General features: G+C 37.7%; 1 protein-coding gene and 1 long non-coding RNA gene across 6 annotated transcripts in view; one reads left to right on the top strand and one right to left on the bottom strand.

Moving 5' to 3' along the window:
- The window catches only part of LOC105153401 (uncharacterized), a 150,100-nt gene that overhangs the window by 77,028 nt on the left and 48,089 nt on the right, over positions 1 to 24,983 (bottom strand). The window lies entirely within an intron of this gene.
- The window catches only part of Tsp26A (Tetraspanin 26A), a 113,644-nt gene that overhangs the window by 73,601 nt on the left and 15,060 nt on the right, over positions 1 to 24,983 (top strand). For all 3 annotated transcript variants that reach the window (XM_011068214.2, XM_011068213.2, XM_011068212.2), the window contains exons 2-5: positions 13,350 to 13,470; positions 20,274 to 20,347; positions 20,765 to 20,839; positions 21,870 to 21,968. In XM_011068214.2, coding sequence (XP_011066516.1) covers positions 13,350 to 13,470; positions 20,274 to 20,347; positions 20,765 to 20,839; positions 21,870 to 21,968 — 369 coding nt within the window. The remainder of the gene's footprint in view (positions 1 to 13,349; positions 13,471 to 20,273; positions 20,348 to 20,764; positions 20,840 to 21,869; positions 21,969 to 24,983) is intronic.

Genomic DNA, 24,983 nt, shown 5'->3' with positions numbered 1-24,983 from the left:
ACACCCTGGCAACATAAATTTTCGGTCGAATATTGGCTTTAATGCAATAATAAAAAATATACTATTGATAATATTCAATATTCTATTAATGGTCGCTATCATAGTTAGTTTCGTTGCGAGAAAATGCTTGTAATTGCAATTTTCTGAGTTAAGAGTAGCTGTGACATGATTTTTGCGATCGCTTAATTAGCTAACATAATTTGATAAAATTATCCCAAGATACGATTCCGACATCCCGAAATATACAAATCTTAATAAACTCGATTACTGCTTCTGATTGACGATTAAATTTTGTGTAACAAACTACCGTGACACCATTTCTGTTGAGCTAATTCCAGGTATCCTACTCTGTTATCAGTCACCGGCGCCGTAAATGCTACCAATTTGTATCGCAATGGAAATTAATGATTAACAATTCTACGGCTGCGAATCGATTTTACATGTCGTTCCAAAATCGCGCAGGCGTAAACGTGCCCACGGGGCATCTAACAAAGGATGAACAGTGCAAAGCTCCCCTCGATAAGCCCGATTACATCCGGAGAATGTCGCGGAGACGCGATACATGATTAATCACTTTCCGGCATCTCTTTTGCATGTTCCCGCACGCGCTTGCGCCCCATTGATAGACACGGCATTCAGCATTTCGGGAAAATTCATTCGGAATTTCGATCCGCCGCATCGTTGGAAGGCCTGGCTGGCGAACCTGCACGCAAGTATCGTCGGAAGCGAGTACGTTGAATAGATTGAAATACTTAATCGCGGTTGGGTGGAACATCAAAGCCTTACAGCTTTGTTTCCGCGACTGCTTCCCGTGGTTAGTGGAAAGGGAAGCAGAAAAAGTTGGAGAAGAGGTGAGTGATCGAGTGAGGAGACACATGGAGGAAAAAGAACGTACATCTAACCGTACGAGGAAGGAGATGGAACGATACTGCATCGTCGAAGCTGCGAATATACGATTGAGAAAAAAAAAGAAAGGAAGAAGAAAAGGAAGTGGTGCATCGCCGAATAGGAATCGATTTGAATCGTCGAGCCAACTTCTACAGACGTCCGTTTTGCCCTGTCTATATTGCGTTCGCAAGAACGACGGGAACATCCCGAAGAAATTCTCACACCGAATACACTACGACACCTATTGTTAGTCGTAAATTCACAGTTTCCAGGGAATACGAGTAACTTTCTTAAAACCGATTAAAAGTTTTTCCGTTTTTCCACTTTTAACGTTCCTATAATTTTATTATATTTTTATTAGTCTGAGAAACAGAGGGAGAATTTCGAGATATGAAGATTACTAAAGACTTAAATATCTGACAAATCTCGTTATTTTTACAATCCTTAAACCACAATTATAATCCATATAATTATACAATGCATGTGAATTAAGAATTAATTAGAATTAATTAACTAAACTGCGCAACGAGTAATTTTAATTATATAATCCGCGTGTTTTGTGTGTGTGTGTGTGTGTGTGTGTGTGTGTGTGTGTGTATATATATATAAAATCTCGCGCGCGCGACAAACATCCTTTTTTTCCTCTTATTTTTGATACAACGGTGACTCGTTCGCGTTGTCGTGTTGGTTGGTTGTCGACGTGTACGCCAAAATCCATGTAGCATGTTTCGTAACTTATTCTATTTTTGTTTATATTGCACCAAGAGAAAAACGTAAAACTCGTAGCTACAATTACGATACATTTGTGTAGGCATCAAATTTTTCAACAAATTTCAGGTCGCCAAATATTATGGAGGATTAGTCGCGAAACTCGCGAAAAATTCGCAAAGGCACGCGCGCGTTGAAATGTCAAGCTCAGCAAACTTTATCGTTATTTATTTTATTTTTTAGTTAGATTTGTTCGAAAGCGTCAGAGACATAAGGAAAAAAACCTCGCGCAAAAAGAGGCGCATATTCATTTCGCGCGGGAAGCGCGAACTCGCGGTGGTGGAAACTTATGCGAATAAATGAAAAAGTAATGCACTCCGTCGTCGGATGCATGAGGGCTGCATTTTGCATGGATGATGGTATGCAGCGAAGAAGCGAGTAATTATACAATAGCTACACCTGTCTGTTCCGGGATGCATATCATATATGCACTGTACGAGTGCGTTTCGCAAAAACGGTTTAAGGAGATAGAAATAATGAATGAAGAATGTCAACACACAAAAGAAGAATTTTAGCTAGATAGAATAATTACTGAAGCATCTAAAAAAATTTAAATACAGATCTGAAAATAATTTTGTTGGACCATCAAAATAATTATGTAAGATGCTCAAGCTTGCTACAATGCTCCAAATTTAATTTTTACACCATTGCTTCATCATATTTGAGCATTCTTTTGAGATAATCCAATAAATTATTTTCAGATCTGTATCTAAATTTTTAGATACTTCAGTAAAATTATTCTTTCTATGAAAAAAAACCAATGATATTGTATATCATTGATTATACACGTACATTACTAAATGTGGATTAGATTCAATACTCATCGCATTTGGACTGCTTTTTTTAGAAAATGTTCATGTATTATCGTTAAAAACTGTATTCGCAAGTTTCGACTTGCGACATCGATATGAACAATGTCAACGTATCGCCTCGAAGCAAAACGACGATAAAGGAATAAAGGCGAGATTCATTTAACGCGCTAACTGTTTAATTTGCGAACACTGTAGGAAAATTCTCACATCGAGCGAGCGTCAGTCGGAAAATGGTAATCGGTAAGCGAGTTGGAGCACACTCAGCATCATAATGACACGCTAGCTGTCGTCCCGTTCCATTCCGTTCTTTTTATCTCCTAGACTTCCCGTTTTGTTTTTATCGAGAAATTGGCACCGAGCGAACCATGCAGACAACTGAGAGGACACTCCCAGAACCGTCCGTTCGTTCTCATTGCCGCGAGGCGTCTCCAAGTTTGTTCAAGTTTAATTGAGCTTGAAAGTTTCCGACTTGTTGTCCGGGTCCACCTTCTCGATATCTCCGTCTTTTGCCACCTTTCGTCTTACCTCGTATCACGAACCTTGTCTCAATGCTCAGAAACCGAGCGCAATGTTCTCGAGAACGCAAAAAATAATCCGAATCTCTCAATTCAAAGTAAATTGCTAATATCAAAATGTTTGATACTTTCAGTTGACACATCTAGATAAACAAGTAAATCTCTCAATACCGGTATCACACTTACCCTAAATAAAATTTAACAGCTCGCTGCAAGAACAAGGCTTATTTATCCATTTTTCAGCGAATTTATAGACAAGACATTCGTTCGTGCTGTGAATTGTTAAATCCTGTTTATTAATTTAAATTTTCGATTAATAAACGGGATTTAATAGTATTAATCTAAATTTTAAATTAATAAAGAGAACTATGCGGTTTTTACATCGAAACGAGGTCGGTGATACCAAGTAAAATGAGGGTAATAAAAAATGAGGGATGATAAAAAAATGAAGGTATCGAGATTTAGATTAATAAAAAATTTTTGATTTGTTGTTCAAGTCCAACTTCTCTCGATACCTCGATCTTTTACGAGTCATTTTACTTGATATCACAGACCTCTCGGACGCAAAATATTAGGTTTGTTTTTTTATTCCTGCACTAGACTGCACTAGAACTCCCTTTCTCACTTTCGCCAAATATCAAACATGTACCTATCACTTTAAGTTCCAAAAGTATACATTGATTTAGCCACAAAAAAAAAACAGATCTATTACCTGAATCTCTTGATGATAAAATATCAGTATCGAACTTAACATTTTGGGTTGACACATCTAAATGAACAAGTAAATCTTTGGATCCCGATATCGTACTTGAACAAAATTTACCAGCTCGCTGTGCAGACGAAGCTTATCCATAAATTCACCGTGCGTAGCGATATAGGCAATTTAGATTAGCAACTGCGGTTGATCTGCGGTTTAAATGTCAGGGCCAACGTCAACGATACATCGACGCGTCCATTAATGACGGGGTGTCTGTGGGGTGTGGCGAGCGCGATAAATCAATCGCTTTCGCGGCCAAGTTTTGACAGGTTATTCACATACATTATCCGTACATATTTTCTTAAGTAACGCGTTGTGCGTGGCGATCCGATACATAGCCATTATCGAATTGCGCCGTGGAAATTGGATCGCGATTGTAAAACATGTCGGCCAGCGAATAACTAATAGCCATTTAGCGTCTTGAGAAAAAAGAGAGAAAAAGAGAGGAGAGAGGGCAGGAGAAAGAGGATGATCGTTTCCGAAAGACGCGGCGGGGGAGGTAGTATTAATTAAAACAGTGAGAACAAAAATAAAACGCAGTCGATCGACCGATGCGAAAACGCTTGAATAATTCAGCACCGAAATGTCACGGACGGATAAGCTTCATCGCCTCGTGCGCACTGGAATAAATTAATTCGGGATCAATTAAAGTCGCGCTGAATCGCAACGTGCCGGGTCAGCCGGTTTGTACGATCTTTAATGCAAGTCTTGTTTTTCTCGCATATCCGCTACGAAATAAATTTTCAGATAACTGAACGGTCAATTATTCTTTTTTTTTTTGCTTTCATAAAATGCGTGAAATTCTACTCTCGACGCATTTTTATAAAAAATTTCCTAGCTTTTCAGATTCCTAATTTGATTTCGCACGCGCGATATCATTGGTGGACTTGGTTTCCCGAAAAGAGCTGCAAATTTTCCGAACTTGTTACACGCAATTGCAACTATTGAATTCCGCCGGTTCACCAAGTCAATTGTTCGAGCACACTTTCAAATTCAGACAATGGGACCGAGCCCAGCGAGAAACTCATTAAACGAACCCATTTATATAAGCAATTTGTGCGCGCGGGGAAAATGCACTCGCGAGGCCAGAATCAAACCGCGCGGATAAAGCGTATAAATATTATTCAACGTCGACGATAATTACACTCTATTCACAGCACGCCGTCGAAATTACCGTAACTAAGCAATTGTCATGTAAACTTTGTGATTGCGCATTTGGACGTGTAAAGTAAATGTGATCATGGTCGGCATTTAATTTATTGAGACTTGTCTTACAATACACATCGCGCATACGCGATTATTATTGCCTTACAATATGCTGCGCATTCCATGCGTGATTATTATTTCATATCAACGTTTATTCATAACGACCAGATGTTGTCGATTCGGACACCGTCAAAGGCTTTGTAGTCAGTTCCGGCGTCCATGATTCGTGAATTTCCATATTTTCATTGCTGCTCGCGCCTGCACTGGCTGCAACGGCGGTCGTTGTGAAAAAAAAAAAAAAAAGATAGAGAGAAAAACGGGACATTAAATCCGCCCCGCCTCTGCTAAACGCTAGCGAAACGCATTTTATCGTTAATATCGCTCTATACGTGACACGTACGTATGCACCGCGAGCTCGTTCGGTCTCTCAGTCGAAAGCAGGTGCGCGTAAATTTATTTATTACCGCCATTAAATCGCCTCGCCATTAAACCAACCGCGAGATATCTCTTTCCGACTGCGCTCTGCGCTATGGAATGTGCAACGGAATATCAGCCATCCACCGATCGATTTTCCCGACGCGAGACACGCAGCTTTTCAGTGGCTTTAAAAACTGAACGAATGCGCACAGGTGTCACCGTCTCAATTATTTGCGTGCTTTTCCCATGTCGAGCGATCTACTCTCGTAGAGCATATTACTAAAATCGCCGTTTCCTCTCGCGCAATATGCACTTCCCGCTGTTACAAATATTTGATGTACAATGAAACAGAAAAACGATTTCTTTATATACTGCTAAAAATCAGTACATTTATACATCAGCATAGATGAGCAGGCAACATTAATCGTCATTTAGAATTGCTTTTAACTATCATTTTGTCGAAAATCCGTATATTAAAAGTATAATATTTGAACTCTCTTCTCTCTCTCTCTCTCTCTCTCTCTCTCTCTCTCTCTCTCTCTCTCTCTCTCTCTCTCTGTCTCTAATTGCTGCGGATTTATTAATTTATGTGGACTCGCCGCGAAAACGTGATGCGAATTCCGTTTAAATCCGGAATGCAGCGAATATTTAAAATACTCGACGAGAGTATGCGCTCTTTACGAACGGTAAATGTGATCATCAGTTTTAATCGCTATCAGGACAGCATGTTAAAGCGTGTCAGTCCTGCCAACAGCGTCCCACGTTCCCCAATTTTTCATTGCGCAGTGCAATGAAGTGGATATTTATCGATAACGAAGGGATAAATTGGACGATCAAAATATTTTATCAGAGTCATGCAAATTGAACGCATTACGTATTCACGTGTTCTATATCAAATGTTAATACATCATTCAAATAAGTTTTATCCGTATACATGACTCCAAGTTTCATGGAATCTTTATCTCCTTTTTTTTATCGCTTTTTCTAACAGTTTCTAATTCCAGAACGCATAGCTTCTGAAAAATTCTGATAACACATACCATGAGCCTAGAAGATCCATTGTAACTTTGACAGAGCTGTAATTTCGATTCAGATTAATATTTTTACACTCTCTTTTTTTTTATTTGAAAGAATTCTCTGAATTTTTAGGAATGTATCTGCTTAGGTTATAATGTCAAAAAGTTTTATATTGTTATGTTATAAAATTCTTCCTTTTATTTTCTTCATGTACGAAGCAAGAGAAATCTCGATTGGGCCTGGGAGACCCATGTGTGTTGATAATAATACAATCAACCGATTGCTGTATCACAAAGTATATACGCGATAATATGTGAGAATGAAATCTCAACATTCTTACCTTTTTAGTAATACACTGAGAAAAAAATGCTGTTGATTCACTTAAAGTCTATATTACGGACTGTCATTAATATAAGTGATTAATTCATGTATATTTTTATTAACATAAAAGCCTTGATTGTTAAGAAATAATAATTTATGCCTAATAATAATACTAATATAGACTTTAATTGAATCAACAGCATTTTTTTCTCAGTGTAGAAACAAAGAGTCGTTCGCGCGAGAAAAAACTTGGACATACTCGTATCTGTTATAGAATTTTATTTTTTCTTCGCCCGAGGATGATCACGTGTACTCCATTGACATTTTTGTTGGAAAAACTAGGAGTAAGTGAGTGCATCCCGTGTATAAACTTCCAAACAAGGACATGTATTTGTAAAAGGAAAAAAAGAAAAGATTTTTCTTTATCAATTAAAACAATTTGACAAAAATCGATCAATATTGATCTTACATCTTTCTGTTACTCGAGTGTACCGAAATATAGATTTTACCCCTCAGGACTTTTATCGTAAAATAGCTGGAAACACCGTCTGTTAATGTTTGTTATTATTAATCACATAAAACTTTCGAAAGGAGTAGCCCGATTACACTCACAGCATAATCACCGTGGCTCGTGACATCGAACGACCGTGGTTCAGTCCTCGTTACTGTCAAGACATAACAGAATTACCATCGATTTTCCGTAGTTGCTTTTAATTAATACAATTAATGAACCCAGGGTAACCGAAGACACACTCGGACTATCCGGCCAGACCGCGTCGCGACAGTGTTAGTTTTGATTGTTCAACGAGAAATTGCGAATTTCATATTTATGATGCGTTTGGTCGAGAGATCCGTTCGAGAACTTTTAAATAATGCAAATAGCTATTTCTATTTCGTGCAATGGCCAAGTCTCCATGGCGAGCTCTTCAGCTCTCCAACGAGATTTTTTCCTTTTTAGAAACGTCGCACGATCTCTTGAATATCGACGTATTATATATGAAAGTTTTAGCGTTCTGATCTGATGACATAATATCATGAAATAAATATGTCGCTTGGATTTGAAATATTTCGCAGACAGATTCTTTAAACGGCGTACGAGCGTCGAGACGATGTAGAACGACGAGACGATGTTCTTCGCAACACCGAAAACGTAGAATAGACTTAATAACTTGATTTAAGCCACTCATGTTTACCATCGTTGTTGAAATTCCTCGCTCGGCTTTACAATCCTCCCATCCTCATCATCTGTCGCTTTGCTTTGTCTCGACTTTCTCGTCCGACCTTTTATTTGCGTGAATTCAAATTACGTCGAGCGGCTTTCCGCAGTTTTCGCCCAGACAAGGATCCTATTGCCCTTGGAAGATGAGATAAACGCCAGGCCGATAAATTCCACTTTGCCCTCTTCTTTACCGTCCCTCCCCCTCCGTGACCCCCGACACTCTACTGTCGGTCCATCCCTTTGCCCTTCTATCTTCGCCGGATGATACTACTTGATTATACGATAACATCGGACCGGCTGTGTTTAACTTTCGGGTCGGCAAGAAAATGAGAATCTCGATTGCTGACGTCGTTGGATTTATGTTACGCCCGTGGTGATATTTCTCTGCCTGTGTCGAGTCCATCTTACCGTGAATCCGGTTACCGATAATTACGAGTGTTCCCTTCGTTAGACGAACGTCTCGCACATTTTCCGCACGCTGGTTGCGCTCACAGATTTTCATTTGCCAACAATGTCTCTAAGATCGAGCTCGAAAATAAAATACACACGCTAATTAGACGAAAAAGAAAATCTTATTAGAAAGAGACGTATTGATGTCTGTGATCGAGAAGCTGCATTTTGTTACTTCAATTATAATTATGAGAAAATTAAAAAGTTAATGATTATTCTACATTTTTATATGGAACATTTCTAAAGAAGACTGGCACTCCTAAAATTCTTATCGACAAGAGTGATAAATATTTTTAGCATTTAACAAATTTTTTAATGGCTTTTGACACAAAAAGTAGCATAAAAGTTAAATTGTTTCAACATTAAATTATATCAAATGATATAATTTAATTACTTTAATAATCACAAGAAGACACGTAAATATAGATTTCAAGCGGATAATAAAACTAAGTTATTCATAACTCTATCAAGAAATAATAATGTCCGCGTGATGTGTATGCGGTACGGTTAGTCACTTATATACAATGTATGTGCACTTATTTCTAATTCAGAAAAAAATCACGTCTCGCTACAGTTTAAAAAATTAATATCGTAAAAGCGAGCACTTTTTTTTACCGGTGCTGTATTCGTAGTGGATTTCGACCGCGTTTCCTACGAAAACATCCCCCGCTCCGGATAAAGAGCCGTTGGGAAAATATTAACTTTACACAATAAACATTTTTATTTACTCGTTGCTCGGCCACGCCAACATGAGCGCATGCGTTCAAAGGAAAAGTTTTATCGGAACTACGTTGCCGATCATGTTATTTTTTTCCGAAACTTGTTTTCCAGTTGCACGTTATCGCTCGTTTTCATCGTTGAAACAGTTATGATAAAATATATTATCATTAATCGTCCCGGGGAGAATATTTGTTAGCACTAATTGCTCGGATAAATTAATTAATACATTTTTCTTTCTCAGTACATATTTTTTAGCCAAATTTATAAACGTACGAATTATTGAAAATTATTGTTTCTCGCTGTTGGCGAGTTCCTATTTTCTTCGACGATGCTTGTAACTAATTTTAATCGTGGTCGATTATATAGACAACATTAAAATTTATAAAACATTGCTCGATGTTACGGATCGCAGAATAAGGATATATTCGAACTATCGCACAATTCTTGCGAGGAAATGAACAATATATAAATAATTAATAAATACAATCAATCTCTAACAGAAGTTGTTGATTGCAAATTATGTTACATCTCCAGTGCTAAAAAAGGATCTGTTTACGCGAAGATGCGAGGAATGTTATTTTATACAAAAATACATACGCGGAATAAAACATCGAGTGCGTCATTGCATCTCCGCGAGAAGAGAATCTGAATATATACAGCAGGTATATCGATTAACCGAGGAAAAAAGGCGGAAGTTATAAGTGCACATGCGATCGTTGAAATATAAATATTTCTTTTTATCATGTCATTTCACGATGTCACTGTGTGAATGTCGAAAGAAACCTCGTGACAAAATTAATTCGGAACTTGAAATGTTTCAAAATAATTCAATTTATATAATGTAATTCCGTACGACGGGGCAATTAATTTTCACCTTTTTTTCTTGCACACATTTGCAAATTGTATTTTTATCTTGATGTAACGAGCGGAAAAAAGAGGACATGCGTCATTCGTGTCATCGACGTCACCTCGCGTCACCTTCGCACCTCAACGTCACGAGCGTGATCGCGCGAGGGTCATTCGATCATGAATTATGCGCCGTTGAGAAATTGTTTGCGGCCACCGGGGTTGACACACGACGCCCTGGCCACGTTTATGACATGTATTCAAAGATGACGAGAAGGGATGCAAAATTTGTTGTCGCGTCACAGGGGAAAACATTCGCGAAACCGAACGACCGTCGTGGTTTTCCTCTCTTTTTCTCTCGCGGCCTTCTCTCCCGTGCATTAAAGTTGTATCGCGCAATTGCACTGCCCACGAGGCGAGAGAGCGAAATATCGTCTCGAACGACGATTTTTATGAACAGGTAGTCGCTAGCGCAAATAAAACATCGTCCAACGAACCGCGATGAAATGGAAAAAATTATTCATACGTCTTTCTAAAAATAAAAAAGAGGAACTAGGTGCGCGCAGAATTCGACGGAAGACCATTTGATTCTTGCTTTTTTTTTTATTTGTCAATACACGTCGATCGACCAATAATTGATGCGCCTGACAAAAATTCTAGCTTTTTATCAGCACCTAGGATAGATGTGCATTTATAAATATAAATAGCGATAATTCAGTGAAAAGAAAATAGGACGTATATACCCAACAGTAAAACTCTGCAAATTAAAGTGACCATTTAACGCCGGTGATAATTTATCCGATAATTTTGCGGCTCGGAAAAAAAAGGGCGTGCAATCGGTAGCCGCCAATAATAAAAAACGCAAACGTCGCAAACGCACCGCGTATTTCAAGTTATATTTACGAGAAGCCGCGTATTTGCGCGCACGCGTGTGTACATTTCGACTTCGGGATGATTTATCGCAAATGGATTTCAAACAATTCGAACGGGTCCAACGATTCTTTTCGCCCGCTTCCCCTTTTCAGTCAAATCGATCGTAATGGGAAAAAAAAAATCGGAAAAAAGAGACCGTCCGCGCATTCGTCGAGATATTATCGCCTCGCGACAGTATAGCGTGCACGGATCGTTTAACTTTCAAAACCTGCGACACATAATTTTTTTTTTATGAATATCAGCATTCGATGATAAGCGCCGCGACGTGGATTCGTGCACCAAATTTTTATAAAACTGGGATGATCGCCGGCTTGCAAATTAAGTTGAGAGCGAGATATCGATCTCTATCGTGCATAGGTCCAGAATAGAACAACCTGGTTAACGGCGATACATAATTATAGCATGTATATCATTAGACACGCAGGTTGATTTTATGTGATAATCTTATAATAATTTGTGTAATATACAGTACTTGCTTTTAATTCGCCGCATTACGAAACCATGACCCATTTATTCCACCTTGCGCGCGACGTACGTGAAAATTATTGGAACGTAAAGCAAACAGAGAATAGTTATGCACTCCGTCATAAACTGAATTTCTCCCTCTCTCCCGCTAGGAGATTAGAACCGATTATCCCTTCCCCGAAATACATATATATACGTTATCAGGCGCAGCCTCAGGTGTTGCAGCTACTTCGAGCTAAGTCGATCTTGTCACGCGAACATCCTCTACGTGTGTCATCGGTAATTGCGTGGATTTAATGTCAGTAAATGCACAACACCGAATATCAATCTCACCGCAAATGCGGTTGCCATGTCGGCCAGACTAATATTAAAGCTGCATTGTGATTAACACTACTGCACATGAACGGTGTTAAATCGTGTGTTTTGTATTGACGCGTGCGAATTGACAAGTCGCTTTCGATGTAAATTGATAAAAGCGATTTGTGGGGAGAGAGAGAGAGAGAGAGAGAGAGAGAGAGAGAGAGAGAGAGAGAGAGAGAGACATGAGATAAAAACGTAAAATCTGATCGCAAATGAATGAAGAGGACCATATTTGGTCCAGGTCGGTAATATATTCGTGTGAATTTTTACAATTTCCAGTTCAAGCAAATTGCGTACCGATTATTTGTCGATTTTGAAATATAGTCGTAGATTGAAGTTGAAGTACACAAATATCATAAATAAAATTGATAAGCAATTTAATATTATTGATGAATAAGCAAAAACAAAACTTCAAAATTTTAAATAATTTATTGCAAAAATATCACCTCAGCCAGAATTCAAACTTGGATTTGATGATATTAATCACAATAATAAAGGTAAAGTCCTCAGTGACTGCCGATCCTATCTAAGTCCGGACTCTTATACTCTTAAAATTTATCATTAATCTAATGCTCTTTTTATTACAATATTATAATTAATTATATTTAAAGATTACAATTAAATTATAATATTATATTTATAATAGCATTTTAAATTAATAATAATATAAATAAATATATATAATATAAAGTTTTGTATAAATACTCGGACATAGGAAGAACGTCTTTAAAATTCGAACTAAAAAAGAATGGAAAAAAATATCTCACGAAGGATTGGAAAAATTCACTTAAAAAGATGAGAGTTTCAAATTCAGTTAATACATCGGCGACGGAGGAAATACGTGGTTGCAACGATCGATCTCGATGGACGTTCGAGAACACGTTGTTACGCTTGGTCTACCAAAATCACGATCTCAAAGCTTTACGGCCGGTCTTAAAAACGTGAGCGAAAAGAATCGTCGACAGAACGGCCCGTCAGAGGGGCACTCGGTAAACGTTTGTCGTTTGCGAACTATTTGAGACGTAACTACGCGTACACGAAGGAAAGAGCCTCCACGAGACCGTTAACGGTTGAAAGCCGTTAGACCCTCTAACTCTTCGATTTTCCCTCTTCTTTCGCTCTTTTCCCCTGACGCTTTTCTCATTATCCACGGGTAATCGTATCCGTGGCGCAATCGCACACGACCGGATCCGTATAATCGAGACCCAAGCTCGCAGTTTCACCGAGTGGCTGTCTCGCCCGAAGTGCACAAATCGTGCGCATTAACTTTTTGCATTCACAAGCAATTACGTTTATTCAATGATTAAAAGCGTTCTATCAAATGATCCTTTTCTTTCAACCTCTTTCTACACGATAAAATTATCGAAGCTAAAAGCAACGACCTTAATTGACAAAAAATAATTTTCAATTTTTTTTCTCACAATTTAGCAAATTTAGGAAAAACACACGAATCGTATTGCGCCAATCTAATACGTTACTTACTATACCACATCTCTCATGTGAAAATAATCGAAAAACTCCGTTCGCAAATATGGCAGACGGCGTGAAAACAGTTCGGAGGAAGTTTCCGGTTGGCTGAAACTTGCCGCCGATATTCGTCTTCACTTAAGCCAATCTCTAACCCCCCCTTTCTCATCCCCCTTTTTCTCTCGTAGTGGCTCGGTCTGGGTATCATGGCAGTGGGCGTCTGGGCATGGACCGAAAAGGACACCTTCAACAACCTGTCCCGCCTCACAAACGTCGCACTCGATCCAGCATTTATCCTCATTCTAGTCGGTGAGTACTCGTCTTTTTCTTCTTTTACTCCCTTTTTCTCTCGCGACTCTCGAAAACGCACGGAGAGTTATAACTCTCTTCGAGTGCCGAACTAAACTTTAGTTTTAGGATTTCCTAAAAGTGATCTTGGAAAATTCTGATTACAAATATAATATAAACAATACGTTATCTTGATAGAAAATTATCAAGATTTTAATTCTTTACGCGAAATTATTCCTATAAATATCGAAATATTTTTTCGAATATTTGGAGAAATTCCATCAGACCATTAGCGAAATTAATGCGTGAATAATAGAAACGTATTCGACTGAAATTTGCTAACTTTTAGAAATATTCAAATGTAAATTCCGATTATTTTGGGGATTTAAGGATTTAAGAGATTTATATTCTGTTTTTCAATTTAGAACAATGTGAAGTAACATTAGAAGCATACGGGAGATTTTCATAGGGTATGTGAAAGTAAACGTAATAAAAAAGAAGGGAAATTACCCCAATAATGCGTCGGCTGATTGCGGTGAGAGTTTCGCAGTTTTCCGACATTTGGTGCGTTCCCTTGGCAACAAAGACGGTAATCGCAATTTTTCCTCAGAACTATCAGCGAAGAGGCTATCGTTTCCATCAGCGGAAACATTTCGCACGACCGCGCGGTCGTAACTTAATTTCTATATTAACGCCACTCGGGCGTGCGGTGGCCTCGTAATGGTTGCCCGAGGACGGCATTCGTTCTAATTCGTCCGCGATATTTCGCGCGTTTCCCTCGCGCGGAAGTCGCGTAATGCGCCGTCCGACAATAGCACGGATTTGTAATTTGGATAAGGTCAGAGGAGCTATAGCTTACCTCTGCGAGAAGCAAGCATGACGCGAGCCGGAAATTAAGGTGTCTGCATAGTCGTGAATTTTCCGAATAGTTTAAATCCTCGGAGAAAAACAAATTCGTTAAAAATCTCATACTTTTTAACTTTCCCTCTTTCTTTCTTTTTTTTTTACTCTTCAGACTCGGCGGAAAGAATCTGCCATCGAAGTTAAGGTCGCGAATTCCAGGACGTTCTATAAGTACCTTTCGGAAACGAGGGATTTAAGAGAGCAATGTAACGGTGTAGAGATAGACTATTTACCATTTCCACTTCTTATAATCATTCAACCGAGACTCCTAGCAAGACAGACAGACAGACAGAAATATACTGCGGCACTTTGAAGTTCAGCCTCTGTCTGAAGTTGAAATTCAATATCTCGTCTTATATTATTCGGGCACGCGCTTCTGCGCTTTGCTTCTCAGAAAACAATCTTCGTACAACTGCGCGCGTTGGAGATTCGAAAAATTTTCATCTCGCTAGTCTGATTTACGAAATACTTTTTTACAGATGCGTCAGAGGCTAATATCAGAAAGTCAATAGAACATAAGTAATTTGTTCGCTTTAATGTAATTATTTGGAAAAATTGAAAGGCAAGATAACACGTTGGCATCCTGTCATTATTACGTCAAGAAAGAACCAGCAATTATTCTTAGCGCCTTTCACGTTAATGTGATATCGTGTAATAAGCTTTTACGTTCGCGTCAAGTAATTTTATTCATTTACAGCTATAACACATAATTAATAATTACATATTAATTTTTTTTCCACAAGGGATACATAGTTTTGCTTATCATGCAAGTAAATATTTATCAAAGTGTTTCATAGAGCTTGTTTATAAGATAATAATTCCATTTCAATTAACACAACGACTGCACTGAATGAAAAGGTGAGAATAAAAAAAGTGAGTGAGAGAGAGAGAGAGAAATAATCAGTATTACTTAAATCATTTTATATCGGTGAGAGAAAAAATACTCAGTAATTTTTCGACCAAATCGTTCTTTCGTAAACTTTAAATTAGACGGAATGATGAAATGAAAAATAATTCAAGTCCATTCCAAATAATCGTAATGTATAAAAATGATACGTGATTCTGTTCAAACGCAAGAACTCTTATGAATCGAAATCTTAAAGGTAATGACACAATTTTCTCGCCACGAGGGTGGAAGATAAGTTACATGCACGCGACATTATCGGCCATTAAAGGGTGCGTTTTGCCTAACGCGGGAGAGGAAGAGCTTTTTGTCGGTCGCGATCTTGATAACCTATTTTCACATGATGTTCGCGATCATTAGTATGTACAAAATATATTTCAGTATATAGATGCAAAGCAAATACAGAGATTCTTCTTGAAAAGTAAGAATCGAGTTTTATGATAACACTAGAAATTATGATTCAAACGTCGAAGCATAAAGCAGTTTTATCTTCGAATCTGTCAGACTCTTAATTTTCGTCAAAAAACATACCCTATTTTTACGTTGAATAACTAAATATCTCTGAATCATGGAGAGAACCTTGCGGGATTTTGGAGGGCCAACGGAACACTAATTAAAATGGATACGACGGATACGGAAGGGTTAAGGGTGCGCTGACAGAAAGCGCATTCGCCGTCATCCCCCTCGATACGTTTCCATTAACTACCACAGACTCTCTCTCCGTTTCGCGACGCGAATGTAATATTCTGTCTAATACACGTACTCTACCGGCAAATAGACGCAGATTGTGCGCTTCGGTCCTTCCACTTCCGTTTTCCTCTCTCCCTCCTCTCTCCTCTTTCTTTCTCTTCCTCTAATAGGGTGCCAAAGTTTTAATTGGATACGAGCCAGTGGTGAGACGACAGACATAAAATTAGAACGAGGTCATCTGCGTCCGATTTATTTCGCCGGGTCCTCCGAGTTGCGTCCCCCGCAATGTTACGAACGTCACGTTTCCGCAATTGCGGGAGGATGACATTCCCAGTTCGTCGCCGCGGGATGTGATGCCATGAATCGAATTACACACCGAATGTGTACACGTGGATTCCGGGAGAGATTCTGCGCTCCGGAAAGCCGGCCGCGCGTTTTCGAAGCGGTCAACCGCGCGCGCGCCATAATAGCGAGAATGCTTCCGGGAATGCCCGGCGACTGAATTCAAGCCGTTACGATTCGGAGATACGACGGTTGGCCTGCGGTACGGCGACGTTCTCTGCGGGACGTCGCACGGCCCAAATCGAATTTGCACGTGATCCGGCACACCGGAAGAACAACGAAACGGTACTCGAGTAACCGATCGAGTACAAAAGTGGGAGTCGATTTGTGGGGGCTCATCCATTTGTTTACCCCATGTGTAGAAACAATTCTCTCGAAGTTTGAAGAGAACGGCGACAAAAGATTAGTGTGTGCTCGTTCTATTCGTCACCTTAGTCGAATTCACTAGTAGCAGTACTTACTTTCAATTATTCGTTTGACGGTACTGGAAGATATTCATTAAATTTCCATTGGAAATTATATTACATTGAAGATAAAGAGAAAAGAGCTCCCTCTTTTCTCTCTTTATCTGTAATGTAATATAATTTCCAATGGAAATTTAACGAATATCTTCCAATACGGTACAGTGCATAAAACAGCGAATAAGTTTCTGTATCTACATCGAATATGTTATTATCAGTTTTCCTCTCCTCTCCCCCAGAAGGAAAACTGCTAATATCCGATGTAGGCACAGAAACTTATTCGCTGATTTATGCACCGCTCCTGTTTTGCGAAGATAAATGTATTCGGTTAATTTTGTTCATTGGGCTACGATTGTAATACAAGCTAAATATTAATTTAATATTTACCATTCGAAACGATATTTACGTTAATATTTAAGTGAACGGCGAACTATCCTGTTGTTTGACTTCGAGTCATTAAATGTTTGTTCAGTGCGGTAGTATTTGAGATTACAAATATTCGCTGCAGCTGATCAAATGTCAATAGAGCACTGCTGGCTGAAAATCTTAATACAACTGTACGTGTACAATGTAGAAGAAAATTTGTTGAAAAAATGCTAGAATTATGTCGTCATTCAAGCAACATTTTCATCGAAGTAATCGACGTATTCTATGTACCTTGTATATACTTAGGAAAGCGACGCGCTTGTTAATTATTTCGTACTTGCGTAGTATACTCTATCGACTTGAGCCTGGCTTTTCGATTATCCCATGCTCCAATTACTTCCATTTACTTTGACGAGTAACTCTGCCTCTTCCGGCTTGCGCTTAATTTAGCGTAACGGTTACCAGATAACAACGATTTAGACTTAGCTACATTACGAAAGTTATAACGACGATCGAAAACAGATTACATTTTTAGCGAGAACATTAACGCTTAGAATTAAAAAATTATGCTGTAGGCAGATATTATAAACCAACGTCTTATCCGTCGCGACATAAATCCACCATTTAGCAAAATTAATCTAAGTTTCACAATTATTCTTCAAAATTCCTTAACAACGTAAATACATTTCAAAAAAATTATTCCGTGCTTTCCAATGTTTATCAATCTCGAAACAAAGGTTGGAAAAATACGCGTTCGAAAATCCGCCTAAAATTATTAGTACTGTTGCCTGCCAAAGTCGCGAGATATTCCAAATAAATCGTAACTTGTGCAAAGAGAAACACTAAATCCCGGATTACATTTATTTTCCGCGCTTAAACAAATGCGATCGCAATTGAGTACTGCGTTTTGATTTCTATCCGAGTATACGTCCTGATCGAACAATATGAATCGTAATTTCAAATGATTTTAATGAAACATCCGTAATTTTGGATACCGCGAATTAAATTAATTGCAAGAAATCGGATCTAATTAAAATCACACTACAAAAGAATCCACTTCTATTACTCACGGAATACATAGATCAGGAAGGAAAGCACGAAAGCCTAGATTATTCTGTATACATCGATCCTCTTTTTTTTTTAGTCAATGAAAACCTACTAGAATCGAAACAGATATTATCGATTCACCGTTATATTCGCGTGTTGCGAAGCGAGATCAAACGTATACGTTCCTCTATCCTGCAACTTTATTACCATACGACATAAAGCAACGTTGCAATATTGCAAGAGTGGCAAAGCCCTTTCGTCTGCCATTGACTCACACCTGGCTCCTTTACGAAACATTGATTGCGTACCAAATATTAACCCGAATGCGAGTTGAGATACAGCGTACAAAACAAAATGTCTTTATAGTAAAAAAAAAATGTGTATTTTTTTAATAACAATAATTGCATTCATCACTAATAAAAATCCATGTAATTAAAAAAGTAGGTATTGTACTTTCATATGCTTAACATGTTTAACGTACAAAATGCCCTAATAGTTTCATCCTCTATAAAAATTTTCCAACTGCTCTTTCAAGTAGATACACGTTTCTACATTCGCACTTTTCGTTTTTCTTCATCGAGTTTTTTATCCGAGCGCAAAGCGTTTCATCGTTGCCATTTTCTTCTAGTTCGTGGCAAGGCTTAACAAAAGTTCCGAAAGTAAGTCTGGACTAATTATTCAGTTACTTGAAAGAGCTCCGTTCCACGTTCCCCGTCTCTGCTTTACCATCGGATTAAAAGTTACCCCCTTCCGGAGCACGTTCTAAAATCTTATAACTTTCGATGATAGATAAAATTTATTAAGTCCGATAGCGCGGAGTTTGACTTATAATCGTTTTCTCGATGCAACTATAAATTCTTTAATACACCTAAATCATCTCTATCAATGCTACTTTAACAAAATCTGCTTTGAATCATTTCGAACATTTAATTTACGAGAACTATATATGTATATGTAGAAATATTACCTATTTAAACGAGAATACATCGCTAAATCTTTGCCAAGGATTGATAAATGTTCTCAGTTTTATTACACTCTCTTCAATATAAAATATAAAATTCAATTTTTCAGTTCTTGCTCTCGAAAATTTTGTTGCAAATTTATGTGTATAATATACGCATGAAAGCTCTCATAATAGTTTTAATGCAAACGTATTGTTTTATACAGAAACTAATAACATTTTGCATATTAAATAAAAGGCAAAAAAATTGCTTGAATGCACACCGATTAATTGTGATAACAATGAATTTCGAACATTTGTGCTCGCGTACTTTTTGTTAGCGGAACACACGGAATTGATTTAGCGCTCATTACGCGGCACGCTCGTCCGCAGGTAGCAGATAATTTCATAAATATTCCGCATTACCATCGGCGCAACACGGTACTGTTGATGACGCACTCTCGGTAAATTCAATTGGAACGCAGAGGAATTTTAATATAATTACTTGTGTAAACTACAAGCGTTCGCAAACCTACGTGTAATTAATATGTGGCGTATGTTCGTAAATCAGAGTTGTTACGCAAGTGAAATTCCAGAACTACGAATTTCCTGATATTGCTGGCTGATAAAAATCTCCTCTTTGTGAACCAAAAATTAAAAGAAAGAATGGTAGGCAAATAAAGAGGTCAAATAAAAGAAAATACTTTATATATTAAAATTATATGTGTAATAATGTTTATATATATATATATATATATATATGCACATAATTTTATATATTACTACGTACATATAATTTTTTCATGTAAATATGTACATAAATTTCGATTTATAATCTATCGATTTAATTAGAACGTCAATTACTATCTAATAAATATAACTCTTTGTCCTGATTTTCTCCGATGTTCCCGAATCATTTCAATCCTTCTGACTTAGCTGTGATTAAGTTTTTCCGGTTTTCATGGTTTTTTCATGCACTTCGTTGCAGATCTATAAATGTAGGAACCTGGGAATTCACACCGGCATAGCATGTCGATGTGGGAATGAATTCACCGGTGGGACCCACCGCTCATAACTCACGATTATACGATACATTGACGAATGCATTCGTGTTCTTCGCGTTACATTTCGTGCGATGACGAAGTACCCGATACTATTTATTCTGTTGCAGGTACAGTGACATTTATCATCGGTTTCACGGGATGCGTCGGCGCGCTACGGGAGAATACGTGCCTCCTCGCCGCGGTGAGTGTCCTATGGGATTCAATTAAATTCTTTCTGAATTACTTTAATTGCCCAACATCTTTCGGATTTTCGAACTTTGATCAAGCTTTCGATTCGTTATATGATATCTATGGTCTATCATTGGCTGACCGCACGCGATTGAACGAGAGTTTGCTCTTTGAGAAATGTAACGTTTAAAAGTACTTAAAACGAAAGACTCTGCTTTCTAAATGGTGAACTTTTGAAATTTAGAGCTTCCCAAAAAGAAATGAATCGTTGAAAAGATGGTTCTAATGGACCATCAGTAAGTAGGACAATGATAAGTATTCTCCCTTTCGCTCTTTCCCTTTCCTCCTCTCTCTCTCTCTCTCTCTCTCTTTAATTTCTCAAACAAATCTCGACAAAATTAATTTTAATTAAATTAATTTTATGTTGCAGTACGCGATATTTTTAGCACTATTGCTGTTAATGGAAATGACTGTCGGTGTTTTGGGATTTATCTTCAAAGATTGGGTAAATATTATATACTTCGTATAATTTTAATAAAGTCATCATATACAAGTTATAATACAATAATAATTACAGGCAAAATGTGCCAAAATATAAACGTGTATAAATCATGTTTAAAGATATTTGTAGTATAAACATATAAATTTAGTGAACATTAAAATAAGATATTATAGGTAATTTGTAACTATACTGATTTATAATAATATTATTTGCATATTGCTCTGTGCGCATTTAATTATTCATGATATTTCGCAGATGATATTTCGCGGAACAGACAGCTTTCCTAAAATTTATCCTGCACAATTATACGCAACATTTTCAAGGCAAGTGTTTCTCGAGATAGTTCTACTGCGTTTATTCGTAATCGTTTCAACTTACCGCATTTATTAATTCAGCAGTTATGAGAAACGTGGTTATTTTATCAAAGCGAATATGCCGAATGCATTGTACAATATATTCGTCGGTGCATATTTCACAATCTAATTCGCTGTGAGTATATGTATACACCCGCGCGCGAGGAAGACGAACACGTATATAGAGTACAGTCTAGGCCGGGCGCCGACGAAGTTTGCGTATAATTATGCAGCAGGAGAGTTCCTGGGTTACTAATTAATTCCATTAACCGTATCCTTTAAACATGACGAGAATTTTCTCACGGTAGAAAATTTCGGACAACCAACAAACGTGCCATCGTATCCCCGTACTTGTACGCAGCTCGCGTTTTAATGCGCGCCATTCTACTTTACGACCGGAAAGTTAAATTCGTTCTTGAGTAATTGCAACACTTGTGACACTCGTCGATCATCGAGAGGAAATATCCTGAATTGGAAATTACTGATCGTAATAAGTTACTTTGTAAAAATTACGAAACTTCGATGCACGATCTTATCAGATATTTTTTTCTTTTATTTCGGGCGAAAAAATTGAGACAGATAGATTGAAAAATTTTAGAATCGATCTCAGAATGATAATTAATTAATAAAAAAATAGACTCAGTGACGTTAATTAATGTAATATTTTATTCACTATGCAGATAAAATCACAAGCTACGGGGGGCTTCCAAGCGTTCATTATCCACTACAGAGAGGATCCTGATCAGCAGAATCTCATTGATTGGATTCAAGAAGATTGGGCAAGTTGATTATATCAGAATTCAATTATATTACTATAACTATTAAAGTAACTTGACATACGGCGCTTCCGTCGCGTTTCGTTACCCCGCCGGAATATCGAATCACCGAAACCGAACGTACACCGGCAGCCTTTATAAGCAGGCGCACTCGCATTTCTAAGTAGTGCAGGAAGTCGTGCGGTCAGACGGTTCCCGAAACGCGAAGCTCGCGCAAACTTTATCGAATAGCCGCAGCACGAAAATCTGGCCAGGTTCCGAATGCCACGCGGCGGCATCCAAATGGCGCGTAATATAGTAGCATTCGACAATCGATATCCAGTCATCCAATTGTGGTTTATGAGATTTCAATAGAACCGCTCGGGTACACTGCCGCAATTTCGGTAATCCTATCAGTAGAAGCTAGTCGATGGTAAACCACACACGCGCTCGCACGTTGCACCGCGCGTTACCGCCGAACTAGATCTACCGAAAATTTCATTCGATTCGCTATACTTTACGAGCACGGGGCGCGACAGTGATTTACATTCGGCCAAGTATCCAGCAGAACGTGAACCGCGAGAATTAATTTAACCAACGAATCCGTCGCGCGGTTAGTGGAATTCAGTTTTGAGTAAAAAGCGAACGTTCGCCACGAGAATGAACGAAGTCGATATCGAAACATGCCGCGAGAGGTTTGTGTCGTTTCATAGCCATACAGACGTGACGTAGATTGTCGGATTCATCGATCAATATGTACGTACACACATAAATTATTACGCGACGCGAGCACATACGGAAACATTTGCAAACTGATTCGGTTAATGTTTGAATGCGCGGGTTTTGGAACCGCTGATGAATCCGCAAGCGTCGAATTACCACCACAATTCCATCATCGGTGGACCATCGTGTCTAACGGATTCTCATTCCATGATCGTTAATACAACAATTCGCATTTTAACAAACTATACTGTAAAAATTCACAATTATACCCAATTGGATGTTACGTCTAATCATTTCTATAAATCTGCCTCTACTCAATACGTCGTTACTAAAACAATAAACAATTTAACTCAAAGACATATTATAAATTTGACTCAAATCTAGTATATTATTTACTAAATGCAAATGTCAATATGGACGTCGTTTATTTTGAAACTGATTAGTGATTACAGAAATAAATTGACTCATATTTTGACATATATGGAAGTTAAAAATTACAAAATATTATTTTTTTATTGGAATTGAGTTGCTCGTTTAGATATCTCCTGTTAACAGTGTAAATAATATAAGATTGATAACAATATTGTATAACACTCAGGGTTGCCACAATGAATTTTAAAATTCTCTGACTTTTCCAGGTTTTCCAGATGAAAATAGAAAATTTTCCATGAGTAATATAAAATATGTAAATTTTAACATTTAGACTCACAGATTGCAAAAAAGTTAGCCTATATTATTAAAAACAATGCAAAAAAAACTTAGTACAATTTTGGGTTCAAATTCAAGACACAAAAAATAAATTAATTTTGGAAAAAAAAATGCAGTTATGACGAAAAAGAGGGATCAAATAAAAATATTGAATAAATTTTAATTATTTTATTAAAATCATTTAAAGTGCACAAGTTTTGAACTATGATATATATTTGACTATAAACATCAGGTATAATATTTAAAAAAATTATAATAATTATCTGGAATAGGAACAGTATCAAGGAATTGTGAGCAAATTTTGAAATCCCAGACTTTTGTACATTTTCCCCTGGCATTTTCCGGTTTCGATGATCAATTTTAATTTCCCTGATTTTTCCTGGTTTCCCCGGTCTGTGGCAATCCTGAACACTTTTTCAGTCTAATTAAAATTTATCAGAAATTATATTAATTGAATACATTTATGAGGACACTATTCTTGAATTCCGAGGTTAGAGACCCTCACAGAGTATGGTCACAAGCGATTCTGTCAAAATCCTACGAGAGAAAAGATATATATATATATATATATATATATATATATATACTTTCTCTCTGTACACTATTTTACTTTAGCTTATATTGTCTCACTTCTATAATCTCTTAATTGAAGTTATAGAGTGAGACAGTATAAGTTAAAGTGAGATATGTATATACGGGGAAGAAATATATATATATATATATATATATATGTCTTTCTATTCCGTAGGATTTTGACAAAATCGTTTAACCAGACTTTGTCAAATATCACTACGGCATTGCAAATTCTGTAGGATGGATTTTGCGAACGTGTGGCACTTTTATATATATATACATATATATATACACAATATCATGATTCACTTCGGATTCAATGATATTTTAGAGGAGTAAGGTGATTCCGTCTTATCTAAAGATATGATTGTCGATTTCGGCGCAGTATCATCGAACTCGTTAATCGATGGTCGGTCGACCAATTGTGGTTTACGAGATTTCAATAGAAACGCCCGGTATGCCGGTGCGCAATTCCGGCAATCCTATCAGCCCTAGGGAAACCGAGGCACTACCGAGTTGCCATATACCGCATTGTCTGATCCCGTCGGGATTCACTCGGTACCATTTATAGGCGGTTAATGAAATGCTTAGTACTTCGACTTCGTGCGGTGGCGCGGAGCGTATTTACCGTCGCCATCCCACTTATCAATTGGCTTAACTTGGCCGGTTTGGTCCGATGCGATCGATATACAGGATGTATCAAGAGAGATGCGTAACGATCAGCAAACGAGAGAAATTCTATCCTCAAAAGAACTTCGAGTCGATTTTTCCATAATAAATATTTCATTCTATAATACCTCTCTATACATTCTATTCTTCAATATTGATCCAAAAATCTAAATTAACTTTCTTGTTATCATTCGGAGATCGTATAATGACGATAACAAATTGAAATATGTAGTACGAAGATTCTGTTACATTCGCCTGAATTTCGATTGTATTTCATCGTTATATGTTCTAGGTCTATAGTTTAAGCGTACGGCGAAATTCTCGCCCAAAGAGAAATCGATGGCGAATCGCGCTGAGCTTGTTGTT

Source organism: Acromyrmex echinatior, chromosome 9, assembly GCF_024713525.1.
Source record: "Acromyrmex echinatior isolate Ae372 chromosome 9, ASM2471352v2, whole genome shotgun sequence".
Lineage (NCBI taxonomy): Eukaryota > Metazoa > Arthropoda > Insecta > Hymenoptera > Formicidae > Acromyrmex > Acromyrmex echinatior.
This window is presented reverse-complemented; position numbering and strand designations above follow the sequence as displayed.